Source organism: Prorops nasuta, unplaced genomic scaffold (genome assembly GCF_024137725.1).
Source record: "Prorops nasuta isolate Cenicafe-Biocafe unplaced genomic scaffold, Cenicafe_Pnas_1.2 PNAS00006, whole genome shotgun sequence".
In the NCBI taxonomy this organism is placed as follows: Eukaryota; Metazoa; Arthropoda; class Insecta; order Hymenoptera; family Bethylidae; genus Prorops; species Prorops nasuta.
The window spans coordinates 3,101,010-3,117,590 of NW_027116803.1; the positions used below are offsets into that span (position 1 = coordinate 3,101,010).

Here is a 16,581-nt window from a genome sequence, read left to right on the forward strand (position 1 = left end):
GAAAGTTCTCATAGCCACGAGTAGCAATTAAGTTCCAGAAATACTCAAAGTTCAATATTCTATTATTTAAAATTTAATTACCTAAGAAATATCTGAATTAAATGGTACATTAAAATAGTTTTCTCAAAAAACTTTGAAAAGTAGCTACCAAAAAACACATATACAGTAAAAAATGTAGGTCTGCGTTTAAAAAATTCAAATCGACCTTTGCACGATCTTCAAAATTTTAGTCAAGGTTAAATCAAAGATACTATTCGACCGATTTTTTTTTTTAATATGCATACTTCGTTTTTAAGATATTCATCCGTGACTATACAGATATTGCCAGCTTCGCTTCTTACGTTCTCGGTTTACTGATAGATGTCATTTGTCTTTACGTTTCTCACTTTTTACCATCTTTTTGCATTAAACGTATAAAGGACTAATACCAAGTAAATGCAAATATCGGTGATACATTTCATGTATTCACGGCGAATACGTGAAATATGTCAAGCTGCAGCATACTTGTACTTTGTGGCTCATACTTGGTGTCTTGTATGTTTAAAGCAAAAACATACCTTGATAAAAAAATTGTTTCTATATTTGCAATTATTGAATGTTATTCTTCGGTTATGAATATTTATGATTTATTTCGATTATTATACAATCGTTGAGTTTATTTTATTCGCAAGGTCATTAGGTGCTTAAATTTAATTCAGTTGCAAAGGAACTTTGACACACGATATTAAACGAGGATTGTTGGTTTTGCACGTACTGCAGATTTGCCTCTCGAGACATTATATTAGCATTTTGGTGCCGGTATATACCTATACATATAGAGCGTGGCTATATTTTATCAAAGTAGTGCACAAAATCATGTACAGGTTGATTATGCTATATATATATAGTACCGTAATCTACTTTATGAAGCAAGAGAGTGGTCTGCATTTCTTGAACAAAGATACATGTTCTTAGTGCGGTATATCGCACGATTATAAAAATGCTCTTATCAAAGATCGTGACCTTGAAATATCTGCTAACTTTTGTAATACATATATCATAGAGCTTGTCAACAATGGTTTTCCATTCTAACAATATTGTATGAATAAACATAAACCGTACTAAAATGAATGCATACATTAGAATATAGAACTGTATTCTATTCGCTCTCGATACACTTAATCCCAATTGAAAATATCAATTGGTGAGCCTAATACAGGAAAGGTAACGAAAGTGAGAAGATAATATACATATAATAGAGTGTTAAGATTTAGATAGGAAATTTCATTTGCTGAGCTGTTAATCCTAATTTAAGTCAGTTTCCTGGAATAGCATAAAGTCTTCCCTGTTTGAGAGCTGTGTAATTTCGAATTATGCTGTGTCTCGTGGAGTGTTAATTCAGCTCACGACAAATCCATTAGTGAATCCAAATTGCGTGGAGACCTAAACTTGTATCTCCAGCGAAACGAGCAAAAATCTTCTTAGGAAGACAAACAAGAAGAATTAAGAGTTTTCAGGAAATTAAAGGAAAACTTTGGAGAGCCAAGTGCCAAGTGGCTTGCCAGCTAATGTTTACTTTTAAAAAGCACACAGCAATGAATAATGTAGTTCGATGGGATAAAATAAAAAAGATAAATTTTCTAGTCACTAGGGCGTTAGATGCATGGAATGAACCCAGCCCTTGTTTATCGAACATTTGCTTCCCCATTCGTCCACGGCTACTCGCGTGCTAATCGTTTTACAGGCGAATGAATTTCAAGCCTTATGCGTGTAAACTTCTTGAAATTATTATAATAATTGTCCATTCAGGCAATATGTAAATATAATATAAACATGCATGTATGTGTATACTTTCAGCCGGATCCTAAATGGGAATTTCCGAGATCTCGACTGACGATCGAGCAGGTTTTGGGAGAAGGTGAATTTGGACGAGTTTTGAGAGCAAAAGCAGTCGATATAGGTGGCTGGCCTGGACCAACCACTGTAGCAGTTAAGACCCTGAAGGAAGGAGCTTGCGCCTCGGAATTAGCCGACTTGCTTTCGGAATATCAGCTACTGAAGGAAACTCAACATCCAAACGTGATCAGACTCCTTGGCGCCTGTACAGCCCCGGGAGGACCAGTTTACCTTATCATTGAGTTTGCAGAATTTGGCTCCTTAAGGTAAAATCAAAATAGAACGGTGTACTCTGTACCGACTGCTTCGCTTTAATTAAAGAATTAGAATTTCCCCCCAAAGCATACATTTTCACATACAACACTCTGAAAGATATTAAATTTTTCAAGGTCATCAGAAGTCAAATTATTCTTTCTCTCTTATTTTTTATTTCTGCAAGAATTTAGAGGAGTTGTTTTCTTTTCTTAAAAGACTTTATTAGATTATTGCAGAAGTTCGTGCTCGAATTAAAGAAAAAATTCAACAGACAATCGGGAACAAACTTACACAATCATCTAATACAAAAGCGAAAATTCTCTCTAATTTCAACTTTATAGCTTTATCAGAGGCAGAATATAATGATAAAAGCGTAATGTAAATTTTAAAATCAAAATATTCTCCAGTAACTCAACTGTAATTAGCGGGGGAATTATAATTTCATTATTTTTCTGATTATCCAGTTATATATAAACGCATATTAAAGAGAAAACTGCTTTACGTTACAATGAGTCTTCAAGTAGAATTAGCATGAAATTTGTTCGTCATCATGAGATATGAAAAGAAAATCTGGAAATAGAGATGGAAACATTGCAATTTTCGGAAAACTAAAAAGCATCGCGTTTACAGTCAAAGCACTTTGCATGCAAATTTTAGCGGAGCTACAAATCGAGGAGAAGCTTAATTAACGCATTCACATTTAGCGGAGGGAGCTGCAAATTGTCGAGTCGCGAAAGAATGTAGCTTCGTTTTCGACTTATAAACGCGGAAACGGTTCTATGAATTCCGTCGTCAGGAATCTCGCCAGCTGAAATTCCGCTCCCTGGCATCCCTGGGTTTTCGCGAGCACAATAAACTCTGAAAAAACAAGCCCCCGTATTCTTGATAATTAAATTTTTCACTTTGAGGAATATCAAGAATTTTCCTTTCTTCCCTCATAAGATCCATGTGACCCCATTGAAAAAGGTTCATCGCCACTAGCCAAATGAGTCCCGCGGAAAATTATTTACACTATATTAAATTGAATTTTCTAATGATTACAGCGACAGGAGAGTCGAAGAGACGTTTGCTAAATTTTACGGATTTTACAGAAACTATTTGAGGCGTAGCCGGCATTTGGAATCCGAGGGCAGAGTTCCTTGCTCGACGTCACTGCTATCCGCATCGCCGAATAATATCACAGAAGATTTGCAAAGTGTCGATACAACGTCAAATTACGCCATAACGCCAAGAGATATTCTATCTTTCGCCTGGCAAATTTCTAAAGGCATGGCTTACCTAGCCGATATTAAGGTAATCAATCTTAAAAGCACGAGAGTCGGAAGATACTTAACGGAACCATTAACTTGTTCATTCAAATTTACTCCCCCGAACGATTCCCCTTAATTAATTAATTGACACTATCACAGAGTCTCAGCATTATTAAACTCTCGAATTACCGCGTTTTATCCTAGACCGTTTCAAATACTCATTTGATTAATTTTACTGAGAACTCAAGAGTATAAAAAACCTTTCTAACTTTCTCCATTTTCATCTTAAAGCTGGTGCACCGAGACTTGGCAGCTAGAAACGTTTTGCTCGCTGCTGGAAAAGTTTGCAAGATATCAGATTTCGGATTAACCCGTGACGTATACGAGGATGACGCTTATTTGAAACGTAGCAAAGGACGAGGTAAGATTTGTTTTCACGATTCACGCTAAGAATTCCCAGAGAACTTAGCACTTGTGATCACAATTCGCTTTGATCCACTTTAAGGTCGCAAGTCGACTAGCTATTACTGCATTCTCATGGGAAATGGACAGAGAGAGAGGTGTCCTTTTATAATAAGTCCTTGGAGGAGCAGTAAATTAAACTTTTATGCCGTTTTGCAGTACCGGTAAAATGGATGGCACCTGAATCCTTGGCTGATCACGTATACACCAGCAAATCGGACGTGTGGAGCTTTGGTGTACTCCTGTGGGAACTAGTCACGTTGGGAGCTTCTCCATATCCTGGAGTAGACGTTCACAATCTCTATAATCTGCTAAAAGTTGGCTATCGTATGGAAAGACCAGCCAATTGTTCACCACAGCTGTAAGTATTTACCGATATAAGAGTAAAGAAAAAATAATAACGACCCTTCTTGATTTTGTTTTCTTCGATTTTCAGATATAGGCTAATGATATCGTGTTGGCACGATGAACCAGGAATGAGGCCTTCCTTCAAGGAACTCACCTGTAATTGGGAACGTATGTTGGAAGACGGCGTGGAATATCTTGATCTAAATCCAAGAACCGTCCACAATCAAGCGTATTTTGCTTCTCTCCATGCCTTGGATAATCCTACCAGTGAGTTTTCTCATTATTAATTGAACAAAATTAAGAAATAGCTCTTGACAATATGAAATTACAGTTTCAAATTCAGATGGGACGGGAAGAATTTTGCGGACAGATACCGTTAATTATTTGAGCAAGCCTTCTTCCGAGCTCGTTACAAAATCCGACAAAGTCGATAAACTACACGCACTTTGGCAACAACCTATAGCTTCTTTCCCAGAGGAGACGCTCAAATCGCCTTACGTGAACGAGCGACTGCCTAATTTGAATATTAATCATTATGAGAGTCCGATTAAATTGAGAAATGTCAGAGTCGATAGTAATACGGATAATGAACTAAGGACACCACCGAAAGAACGACCACAGTCGTACATGGATATGCAAGGCAAGAAGCTTCCGGAAACCGATGACCTTCTAGTATTCGGAAGTCTGGAGAGCAGAGATGACAACGATACATCCAATTGAGGCGAACAATGAACGAAAGAAATAATTGATCATTTCTGACAGGCTTGAAAAGATAGCCCGAACTCAGCAAACTGCACTTTTTGCTGTTTCCTCCACGTTGATGCATTCATTCTCGATAATATCGGGATGAGATTTATGCACGGTACTAATTTATAGAACAAAGAAGTGAGATTTTATCTTAACGGATTCATTGAGAGATAAGAATTATTGTACGTGGAACCGTTTATTAGCAGTTTATTAAAGAACAAGGAAAGCATATTTCGGGAGAATTTTTGTAACGGTACGAGACTCTAAAGAGGCTGACAATTTGAATAAAATAATGTTGGTTACTAAAGCTTACAGCTTATTAGTTGACAAAATTTTGACGATTCATGATTCAGCTATACCTTGCGAAATTAGTAGTAAGGTTGAGAGCGGATTTTTTAGAAAGAGGATCGCTATAGAAACTGGAGCTTTAACTTTTGCAATTGTACACGGCTATTATACTAGTACTTAATACTTTATGATAAAGTATATATTTTATAGTAAAACGCAAACTGTTTATCGAGTGACTGAAAATATGGCCCGATTCCTCCTAAAAATAATTTGTTGCATTATTGATGAAAACTGTTCAATTTACGAACACCTTGTTAATTACGATAACCTAGTCCTTAGTTTTATTTTTTTCTTAATGAGAAGTTTAATAATAAGTTTGTCATTTTTTTAGAAAAACAATTTTAACAATCTTTATACTTAAATGATTAACAAGTAAGAATGGACAATTTTACCGCTACCAACGAAACACATCTTGTATTTATGTAAAAATGGAGAAACATTCCGTTAGTTTAATTATTTATCGTATAAATGTGTGAATGTCATGTATGATTTCATTTTCATGCGAATCTTAATGTGTAATTTTCGTTATGACATGGGTTAATTGCATAAATTTTCTCTGCGTATATTGTAGCAGTGATCAAATGCGCGCTATCATTACGTCTCTTTAATTATGTATAATAAAATATTAAGCACTTATAAAACGGCGACGGTTGTCTTATTTATACCTGCATAAAAATTACAAAATCCATAAAAAATATTCTATTTCTACTTAAGTCAATCAATGATTGGTTTACGTCCTTATAAAAAAATTACTAAAACGCACCATAAATAAAATTTATACGAAGATTAATAAATAAAACTCGCTTGGCGAGAATACTAATAACAATGACTTATCGTAGACTTAGCCTTAACAATTATAAATAATAGTTAAGATACCGCACATCTGCTTATTCTTATTTTGTACTTGAACAAAGCTTCTTTTATAAATTAAGTTTATCAATACGAAATTCGCATTCAGTCGTAGTTTTAGGATTACGTATAAGAGTCTCTCCTTCTTCTACATTCTCACCTAACAAATTAAGTTCATTAATGTTCGTAGAAAAAGTCTGATATATTTTGTCAGGAATAATTTCCGGTTTATCAGATGAATCAGCTTCAGATGCCTCCCGAGAAAACCCCTGCTCGCATTCTTTAGTTCGTTCCCCGGCTACCATTAAAAAGTTATCTTAAACAGTTAAAATATATTTGCTAATAAGTAACATTATTATTCAACAGAAGAAAGAATTTAAAACTTACCGTTATTCACATCTGTTATTGGAGTGACAGTTTCATTCTCTTTAATTTCTAATATCGCGGACCGTATACTTTCTTGCAAATCATGATCCGAAACATTGTGAAACCCAAAATAATCAATGTTATGAATCGTTTTGACTAATTTTGAAAGATGCTCTGGTAATTTCAGTCGTTTAAAATGCTTCGCTTCTTCTGGTATATCGCTAGCTTTACAGTAAGGTAGCTGTATTATGTAGTACCTTTTATCTCGTTGCGAATAGTTCTCTTTAAGCAAACGTAAAATATGATTATCAATGTTTTGATATATTGTAGGAGGCTCATTTTGTCGTAGCGATGGGGACGTAGCTATGAGAATGATTTCAGCATTGTCAAATGCATTATTACACCACAAGAAAGGATCCTAAGCATAAGAGTCAATAAATTAGTGTTAAAATAATCTCCTGATACAAATAGAAATAATAAATTTACAACCTACCTTATTCTTGGATTCTGGAATGTCAAAAATGTCTAACATAGCATTAATATTACAGCATCTTAAGTACTTGGTTAATGTAGCCATTACATTTACATGAGCTGCATGTGAAGGTGTGTACATTAATAAGCAGTAAGGTCTCCTTTGCCTTCTAATCTGGGAAACTAAAAATAAATAATTATTAACCATGTTTCATTCAATCATTAACAATTAATCAATTTATTAAAAAGATGTACTTTTTCTTTTATATATTTTAAAAATGTGATAAAAAGCATATAGTATTACTGGTGGTATCCAAACAACACTGATAATCATTATCAATAAGCGATGGGAGTGTTGTCCTGAAATATATAAAAAAGTAATCATAGAAAACTAATATTTTTAAAAGGATGCAGAGTAAAACATATAATATATAAATAAATATCCATACTTATGCTTATGAATGGTGTAGTACTATTAATACAACCATCTTCTCCGCAATTAGGATGTACGGCAGAAACTTTAAAATAATGTACACCCTCATGTACAGTAAAATTATGTTGAATATGTTGGTCCTCATAAGCTAAAACAGTTTTCATATCAATGATCAAGTTAGTATCATTATTTATCAGCCAAATTCTGTATTTCAGAACATTCAGTCTTATCGGAGCTGGCTGTATATATATAGTTAAAATGGATGTATCTGATACATCAGCATATATAAAAGGAGCAAACTTTTTAATATTAGTTTCATATTCATCTGAAATAAAATGTACATTTGAAAATAAACATAGGAGAGCTTATTTAAACTTTTAGTATGATAGCATACCAATATGATTATGGTTGGGTACAGTAAATACAAGTTTTTTACTATATTCATAGTCATCCCCAGTTACTAAATATTCCAAATGATATGGAACATTTTCAAAGGATTGGTCAGCAAATGGACAAGATACATACAATTCCGTTGGTGCTGGATGAGTCTCATTTCGATACAAATTTATGTATCTACAAGCAGATAATGTTTCATCTGCTAAGCTTTGATAACGAGTTATCAAACCTGTGAAAAAAACCATTTTTATCTATTACAAAAAGTGGCAATTTTTAAAAAATTGCAAAACAAAAATACATACTGTTAAAATTAACATCTGTAAGTGATAAATTAAATGCAGTTAGCTTTTGCTGGCTAACATGAATAACGTAGGCAGATAATTTAACTTTAACTGTATCTTTGAGTGGTGATATATGGTTTACATTTTCGAACCTTAGATGGATACAATTCGAAGCTATAAAAAGAAAATTTATAGTTATTTAAATATATAGGAAACGTTTTAAGATATTATTTTTGTATACAAACCTTCATTTTTCTGGATTGGTGTTAATAAACAATGGATACCAGGTACTGGTTCAATAGGTGTCTATGAAAATATTTTGATAGAAAGTTTTAATTCTTTTATTCTTATCTGTATCTATTACAACCTTATGCACTAGTACAAACTTAAAGTTTTTCCCACGGTTAATGATACAAACTTTTTATGTAAATATTATAGCTTTCGTGTAACGTGTTAAAAATACATATCGATTTGTGTGTGCAAACTGTTAGATAATGTGAATATAAAAGTAAGATAATAATATTTACGTTATGACTTACCACATTAGATCTTTGACAATAATCTGGATAACAATAAGAAGCGAAGACAATCTTACTAAAAAAGCACAGTGGAATCAAAAAGAGATGGATTCCTTTGTGCATTTCGAGGTTATGGTGAACAATTTCTAGGAAACATAAACACTTTTCGCAGCATCAATGCCACAGATATTTATCATCGAGTTTAATGAATCTGAAGATACATTACAATTTTTGTAGAATAACAGTGAATTCATGATAGTTCAGCCTTTATTAGAATATTAACAGCGCAATCACAACGCAATACAAAAGTAACTAAACGTCAAAACTTTATATTATCGTGTTAGTAGTACGTCACTATTGGCCACCCTCTACCCCCACCTTTCTAAATTCTACTCCCTATCTGTACCCTATCGCAAACTTTGCTTTGTTGCAATGAATAATTACGACGTTTAAAGCAACAATGTATGCGAAAATGCAATTTTCAGCAATTCGCGACTTTACACACAGCAACTGCTTACTTCCTACAAAGGTGTTTGATGGTGTTTAAAAACACACTTGAGCACCTGACCTGACGCACTCTATTGGCAAGATAAAATACCACACGCGTGCGGTGAGCAGTCGGTGTTATCGGATAGCACAGCCCACGATACTCCTTCTCTCTTTCTTTAGCGTATAAAAAACTGATAACACATAACACTGGGACACAAACTATGTTTTCTTACAACATCAGGCAATTTATTTGTGCTTTTACTACCAAACAAAACATACTTGACGTATTTAATCAAAAGTAATTAATCTAATTGCAAGACAGTTTATATCACAATAATCTAGTTGACATTACTAAGTAAAATGTAAAAGAAAAAACAGACAAGTAACATTATCACACGAAGTTACACTTTGCGTTTATCAGGACGGAGGATTGGGAGGTGGATAAGAAGTCGCTTAATTATTTGTTGTTTGGATCAAAGTGTTTCGTCAGATTCTCCCAGCAACGATAATAATCTTTATCCAGCTTGAGGCTGGTAGTTTCGGCCCATTCGGTAACAGCCATGCTGTAGGAAGTTTCGAACATAAAAGCCTGTGTACCATCAGCTATACGTTCTGCCTGCAATTTTGCAGTCGATGCTAATTCGAAGCACTTGGAATCTGGTCCATGGGGAGTCATGATGGAATGAAGCGATGCACCACCAGCCTGAAATCCTTCCTCCTTGGCCTCGTAACGACCTTTTATCAATCCCATGAATTCGCTCATACAATTACCTGTAATTTCACAAAGCGAACCAACAATTATTAAAACTTGTTTTTTTTTCACTCTGAGATGTTCTTTTAACGATCCATCAACTTAATAGATATCAAACCGCACGATTACATCGATTTACAATCTTTCTTTCAAAAATCAAAGTAAAGAGCAAATTAAAAAAGTCAATTATGCTATAAATAATCAAGGCTATGATACACAGAACCCACAGGCCAATTGGCGACCGCAAAAATGAAATCAGTGAGACGATTAATATTGTTTTATGTGCGTGTGTACTTTAGCATTGCACGTGGGCTCGGGGAAAATGTCGAGTTTTCTCCCGTTCCTCAGTTGCGCAATTTTCCCGCGCATTCTTCCAGAACGCGAAGACGCTCCACTGCGGCAAGTATGCGAACTATACTATAAACAGACAGATATTTCGATGCCACTTGGACGAGGCAAGTAAAAAATTAAAGAGTAATCGGCGAAACTTTGCGTTTGCAGTCGATTTTCTTACAGAAATATAATGAAAGTACGTCAGGCTCTCTTATCACTGACTTAAAATCGTAGGAAACCGGAGAAACCGTAAATACAGGCTTCAATAATGTATATACGAGCGTGAGTGCGATCGATGAATGAAACAGTCGTGAGACTGGTGGTGAAACACAAGTTGATCTTTTTTGTTTCCTCGAAAATTCACAGTTGCCAAATTGCAGTCTTCGTCTTTCAATGCGAAATCAACAAAGCCGAGTATGCAAAACTTTCTATGTATCGTATGGGTTATATTGCTATATACTCACGATGGTAGTAAGGAGGTCGAAAAGTATGCTCCTGCACGGACCATCTGGGCGGAAATATCACAAAATCAGCAGCTGCGGTGCCAGCTTTGTTCGTAGGGCACGTCAGAACCGTGAAAATCGATGGATCCTATTGCCATTTAAAACTCGTATTAATATAGATTTATATTTTTTTTATTAACAAGGAAAATAAAATACTTACGCAATGATCAAACGATACCGAATTGATAACCATGAAACGATCGAGATCGTATTTGAACGGTACATAATTTCCATGCCAAGCAACTACATCGAAGGGGCTGTGATTTTGCGTGGCCACAAAAAGCTTTCCGTGAAATTTGTTAATTATCTTGAATTCCGTTTCGCGTTCCTCGTACCAAGCAACTGGCGTTTGGAAATCTCGTGGATTTGCCAAACCGTTCGCTCCTTTGCGTAAAACAGAAACGTGTAATTTAATCGATTAAGCAATTTCATTATTGATTCACTCCGGTGGTTTACCTATGGGACCGAGATCAGGCAACTGGAAATGATTGTCGAAAACTTCAAGAATGTAACCTCTGGATGGGCCAAAAACGATCACTGAAAAACGCATCCCTTGTTGAATCACGCAAATTTCATTTGGCTCGACTCGTATTCTTCCGAATTCAGTGGTTATTTGCAGAGGACCCACTTGGGGAACTGAAGAAATTTTATTATTTAATTAGTATTGTTTCTGTATTAATTTCTATTTTTTCCAAAATATTCCTAAAAAAGAAATGAGCTACTGACCAATAAGGAAATCTCCATCAGCATTATAAAGAGCTTCATCCTTCATGGATGAATTGCAGAGATAAACGTGGATCGCGATTCCTTGGCGAACCCGAAAATCTCCAGCACCACAAATAGTATGGAGACCCTCGACAAAATTAATCTCTGCATCTTGCCGCGTTGGTAGATCGAACGGTTTCCACCGCAACTAAAATTCATTTCAATACTAAAATAACTATGTTGTTTACTTCGTTAAAACATAAAATTGCTAATTACTAAAAATTAATTTTATTACTTTAAAATAACAAAGAAATTTACCGGGTGTTCAAGTAAAACAAATTCATTAAATAATGAACCTTTTTTAATTCGAAGCTTTTGGTCCATAGTCGATAAGGTCACGTGAAAGTCCATTTAAGGATCCGTCAAATCTAATAAATGGCAAAGGAAGTTTTCATATTTCTTCAAAACTTTCTGACTGGCAATAAATCAATACCCCTAGGCGAGCTTCCGGTATACATCAACAGCATATATACATTACTATAAGCTTGCACAAACTATTTTTCCCAGAATGAATAATTAATGTCAATACAAAAAATCTTACTAAACATAAATATAACATGTAAATGAGAGTGCGAATATAACAAGTTTACCTCAACCATGGAAGTGGCAGCGATAACAACTTATCGCAGTGGCGTAATTAAAATTCTTATCATATATCGTTATATAAACATATAAGTAAAAAACAAGAAAAGGTATGATAAAACAAAGACCAGGCGGATCGCAGCTGCCTCGCATTTGGATTTCTCACTTGCTGTTAGAAATATTCTCTCCATATGTGTGTTTATATACGCGTCGATATAAATAGCTGACAAATCGTGTTAAAGCCAATCACTCGAACCGCGGTGAACGAAGCAAGAGGATTGCCAAAATACGTAGGCGGATTTCACGGTGAAATTAAAAAAAAAAAAAAAAATCGCGCGTTTACCTGATTCGGATTGGGCGCAGTCTCAGTCCAGTTGTAGGTGAGACGAGTACCGATGTTTTTCAGTGGCTCGAAAGGCTTGTGAGAAACGGAAGGTCGAATGCGATAGAGCCAGGATCTCTTGTTCTGGCTTCGTGGTGCTGCAGCAACGATAAATTAGGAAAATGACAAGTACTGTACATAATACGTGTAAAGAGAATGAAAATTACCCGTGAAGGCAGTGCCCGATAACTGTTCGGCGTAGAGGCCATAGGGGCACTTCTGCGGGCTATTTTGGCCCACGGGAAGAGCACCGGGACAACGCTCATCCTCGCTAGCAAATTCACAGCCAAATCCTGACAGATACTGAAATAACGATCGAGGAACAATAATCGGCTGGTGAATTTTGCTCGGAATAGAAAATCAAGAAATTGTCTAATTTTATTTTGAAAATCTGTCGCAGGGCCAAACTTACCTTGAATTCGTCTTTCATGATGCTCGGCGAGTTTTTCACGGCGTGAAATAAGGAGGTAGCGGGTGATGTGTCGGGTTATATAGAAACGGCATCCACGGATGTAGCGACGACAAGATCGAGTATTATGCAAATCATGTTTACGAACGATCTAAACCGACCAATCGGCATCGAGCATTCGTAGGCTCGACGAGTTCGGGCCTCGATCCGAGCTTGAAATTCCACACTGGTACAGGAGAAGGTGCTATTTATCGCCATCGCATGGACGCTGCTTCAGAGTATTGAGATACTCGAGACTGGACGAGCCCCCCTGTTCACGTGGACACTGCGAGGCGCTCGTGCACTCGAGGAAAAATACAACCGTCCCCATCAGGATACTCGGTCGACAACTTTTAGACCGGTCCTCTGATTATATTTGAAAAATTCTTCGATAGATCGTGGCTCCAGTTTATTATATCGAAACTCCAAATTTCTTTCTTCTTAAACACTTTGCTTCGGATAAATCGATCAAGTTTGTATATAATTATTAGCATAAAGGCTTATACTTGCATCGAATAAAGTGTAAAGTACAAATTTTTTTATTGGTAATTATAGGGGCTCCTTCGTATCAGGTCTTTGGCCCCGGAAAAATTACACGCTGTCGAATTAATTTCACCTTGAAAGTTTTATCAGTGCGGTATCTCCGCAGGGTCGTTGACCACGAGAAAGTTTAGCTGCATCGGAACTATACGCTGCGTATATCCTCGACAATACGTGCAGTTAATTACCTTCCGCTGCCCACAGAGAAATATAATAATATTGTTATTGTTTGTGAAAGGCACGGATAACGCAAGAGGCGACACAACGTATAAAGGCATAGATATACGATGCACCACTGAAAACAATAGGAATCAACAAGAAACAAGTAGAACTCTGCCTGATGCCTGCTGACCGATACAAACTTTTCCCATTATTACGGAATATTAACTATAACTACTTTTACTTTCTCTCATGCATCGGTCAAAACATTTTATCTTTGCACTTGCTCATTCTCCTCGATCTTCTCCTTCCTATAATTATACAACACGTGCTGTGTGAACGAGATCCAAAACTTTTTAACTCGTGCGAAAGCATGTCGATTTGCCTTTTATATTTTCTACTGTTTTTATATTCTATTATGCACCAAGTAAAATAATATTTTTGTGCACTTATTTCTTATTTCATCTGCTCCGATTTTTACCTACCACGCAAATGACAAGCAAAAGCCTAAAAATCATGCAAAGACAGATCGAGTTTAATCCTTTCCACCCCTTTTACTTTCTCCGATAAACTAACCAAAGCATTATCTTTAAACTCGTTCGTACATTTAATTCCCTCTTTCTTTCGGGTATAACAGGAACGAGAACCGAAGACTCAAAATCTCGCGAAAGCAGATCGAGATTAGCCCGATAATTGTGACACAGATGTGCCTATCGTTAATGGATAAAACGTTGCTCTGCAATTTCACCGATCAAAACTATATATGTATTCCGTGTATTTTTATAATATACGCTCGAGTGAAATTTAATCGATCGCTCGTTATTGCTCAAATTTCACTCGGGCGACGTGCGACGGTTCGCTTAACAATTTGCAGAATCATCTGGAAACTGCTCCACATACGGGACAAATTTATCGATGCGAAACTTTATATTAATTCTCCCGATCTCTCGCGTATTCTTGGATTTTCTTGATATTATCGAATAAAGCGTTGTCGTTGTTACCAATAAAACACGTGAAAGAGGAGTGAATCGATATGCATAGCTGGTATAACTAGTATATAAATCATGACGCACATATAGGGAGGAGCTGTTTATGCTACTTTGACTCAGAAGTTTCTTCGTAAATAAACTCGTTTATTCATAAGCGAATGATAATGAATTTGAAGAAAAGTTTATGAATCTTGTCTTAATAATAAAAGCAGTTTATCTTGATCGACGATAGCTTTTCTAAAAAATTGTATTAAAAGCAGGGAAGAAAAGTAAACATTACAGATTTCAACACTGTATGATCACGACAATGTCTTACTTAAGCTTTCAGTCTACTCGAGAGCTATTACCATGTTATGCAACTTCATTGGCCCATTTGGTTCGAGAACCGACGAAATTAGAAAATGCACCGAGCTGGGGATAATATCGAAGTAAATATATAGTTTTCTGACAAGTTTGGAACGTCCACGTACGAGGCGAATTTTATTTCAATGGTGGAGCTGTTTGTTCCCATCCTGCTAATTTGCAATTGGCTATTGAATTAAAACCGGATTAAACAAGTTGAAGCTGCAAAGTAGCTACAATTTGTTTTTCTACCATCGAATCTTTCACAGTTTGAAGAATTGAATTTTTACTTATTTTAATCCTATTATGTATTATTAATTTAAAAAGAGAAAAAAAGCTTGTAGGATTGGTTTCTTAACTTTCTGAACCTGAATTTCCAGAATTTTTGGTCAAGAAATACAACTTTTATTTTCGAATGTCCTATTTATACGAATAGCGATAGAATTAATGGAGACTGGTCACGATAAGAGTAAATGTAAATGAGTAGTTCTTAACTTTTGGCATATAAGCATATAAGCCATAAGTTGTACTTATAGCCATAGTTATTCTGATTTAACCGACTGACCCGCAGGCTAATTAATTATCGTCGACTTTATGAAATAGAGCAGGATCGTTACGATCCATGAATTATCTATGCATTTGAATCGAGCATTAATCAAAACCAGTCATTAATCTAATCTTTGCTATTTTACTGCAAGGTTCTCAGCTCTGTTATAAATAATCCCTATATCTGATTTTTATTTTTAGGGTCAACGTAGATTCCCCCACCCACTCTAAAATCAATATCTATTTTCAAAAACTATTTCTTTAAAATATCGAATCAAATATAACAAATGAATCGTTGAAAACAGCACGAAAGAATGATAAAGAGAAACAAAGAATTTTAGTTCTTGAAAACTTATGTCTTGCTGTTATGTGCAATAAACAGATGACCTTGACATTTAGAAAATACTAACTCCAAGGGGGAAAAAACTTAAGCACCGTTATATGTGCCCCTTCGAGCTGATTGTGAGTCACTCGCACTATTTTACTGATGAAATTGGTTGGCAAATTTACCAATTGTGTACCATATGAACATCAGTCATTTGTAATCTCAAACAGATTAGGGTTTGTATCAATTAGCATTTGTTTTTTTTTAGATGTATATTCACTTATAAAATTATGAATGAACGATATGAAATGAATGAAGTGGTATAGGTAGCAGCTGAAACGGAGCAAAGTGGAAACTGCGGTGGAAACTGAGGAGTGTGACGTAGTTGCTGAAGGAAACGGTGATAGAGGGAAGAGGGGGAAGCCTGCTTTACAGTTATGTGGGATTGTGGGGAAAGAGAGTGGATGAGACAAAGATAGAAAGAAAGGGGAAGGGGGAAATAAGAGAGGGGTCCCGTCTGGTCCCCCAGAGAGAAGAGGATTCCTCTCGAAGTGAGAGAACCGTGCTCTGCATCCTGTTGAGCGAGAACTAACGGGGAATGCAGATGCGCCTCTGGTAATCTCGTTGAGTGCTTGTTTTGTAGGTCAAAAGATTTTTCAGCAACTGACCTGATACGATTGTTGCTAATTCATCGCTAGTAAATACAAACATTATTGTATATATAAGTTTATTTTAAATCAGGTCTTCACCACACACGCAGACAGATAAGTTTACCAGGAATAACACGAGTCCTTAGGGAATTGCTTTTATCTTATTGTGGGATTGATG

The 16,581-nt window shown here is 35.8% G+C and overlaps 3 protein-coding genes across 4 annotated transcripts in view; 1 reads left to right on the top strand and 2 right to left on the bottom strand.

The window, feature by feature from the left end:
* Ret (Ret oncogene) overlaps positions 1-4,913 on the top strand; it is a 41,797-nt gene extending 36,884 nt beyond the window's left edge. Inside the window, exons 14-19 of the mRNA XM_066728263.1 lie at positions 1,837-2,141; positions 3,222-3,423; positions 3,672-3,801; positions 4,002-4,203; positions 4,279-4,457; positions 4,522-4,913. Of these exons, the coding sequence (XP_066584360.1) occupies positions 1,837-2,141; positions 3,222-3,423; positions 3,672-3,801; positions 4,002-4,203; positions 4,279-4,457; positions 4,522-4,910 (1,407 nt within the window). The 3' untranslated portion in view covers positions 4,911-4,913. The remainder of the gene's footprint in view (positions 1-1,836; positions 2,142-3,221; positions 3,424-3,671; positions 3,802-4,001; positions 4,204-4,278; positions 4,458-4,521) is intronic.
* A 20-nt stretch (positions 4,914-4,933) lies between these two features.
* On the bottom strand, positions 4,934-8,754 carry LOC136774148 (uncharacterized). The gene is made up of 9 exons (XM_066728264.1): positions 8,621-8,754; positions 8,327-8,387; positions 8,103-8,255; positions 7,799-8,029; positions 7,421-7,729; positions 7,227-7,331; positions 6,994-7,154; positions 6,522-6,918; positions 4,934-6,450 (listed from the first exon to the last, which is right to left on the bottom strand). Exons 1-9 carry the CDS (start codon positions 8,720-8,722, stop codon positions 6,206-6,208), a joined length of 1,764 nt encoding a protein of 587 aa, XP_066584361.1. The 5' UTR covers positions 8,723-8,754; the 3' UTR covers positions 4,934-6,205.
* A 94-nt stretch (positions 8,755-8,848) lies between these two features.
* hgo (homogentisate 1,2-dioxygenase) lies at positions 8,849-13,009 on the bottom strand. Of its 2 annotated transcripts, XM_066728265.1 has the most exons (8): positions 12,817-13,009; positions 12,572-12,707; positions 12,366-12,502; positions 11,402-11,588; positions 11,132-11,311; positions 10,836-11,059; positions 10,637-10,763; positions 8,849-9,859 (listed from the first exon to the last, which is right to left on the bottom strand). In XM_066728265.1, exons 1-8 carry the CDS (start codon positions 12,832-12,834, stop codon positions 9,546-9,548), a joined length of 1,323 nt encoding a protein of 440 aa, XP_066584362.1. In that variant the 5' UTR covers positions 12,835-13,009; the 3' UTR covers positions 8,849-9,545. The 2 variants fall into 2 exon arrangements, with proteins under 2 accessions (XP_066584362.1, XP_066584363.1); XM_066728266.1 differs by lacking the exons at positions 12,366-12,502; positions 12,572-12,707; positions 12,817-13,009 and adding an exon at positions 11,699-12,317.
* Between the last annotated feature and the right edge of the window lie 3,572 nt (positions 13,010-16,581).

Bases quoted from the DNA above. Each gene is read 5' to 3' on its own strand.
- LOC136774148 (XM_066728264.1), bottom strand. From the start codon at position 8,722: ATGCACAAAGGAATCCATCTCTTTTTGATTCCACTGTGCTTTTTTAGT. The intron at 6,919-6,993 runs GTAGGTTGTAAA...TCTTATGCTTAG, and splicing joins TTCCAGAATCCAAGAATAAG to GATCCTTTCTTGTGGTGTAA. The intron at 6,451-6,521 runs GTAAGTTTTAAA...TAACTGTTTAAG, and splicing joins AATAACAGATGTGAATAACG to ATAACTTTTTAATGGTAGCC.
- hgo (XM_066728265.1), bottom strand. The intron at 12,503-12,571 runs GTAATTTTCATT...TCGTTGCTGCAG, and splicing joins ATCGGGCACTGCCTTCACGG to CACCACGAAGCCAGAACAAG. The intron at 11,312-11,401 runs GTCAGTAGCTCA...AAATTTCTTCAG, and splicing joins TGATGGAGATTTCCTTATTG to TTCCCCAAGTGGGTCCTCTG.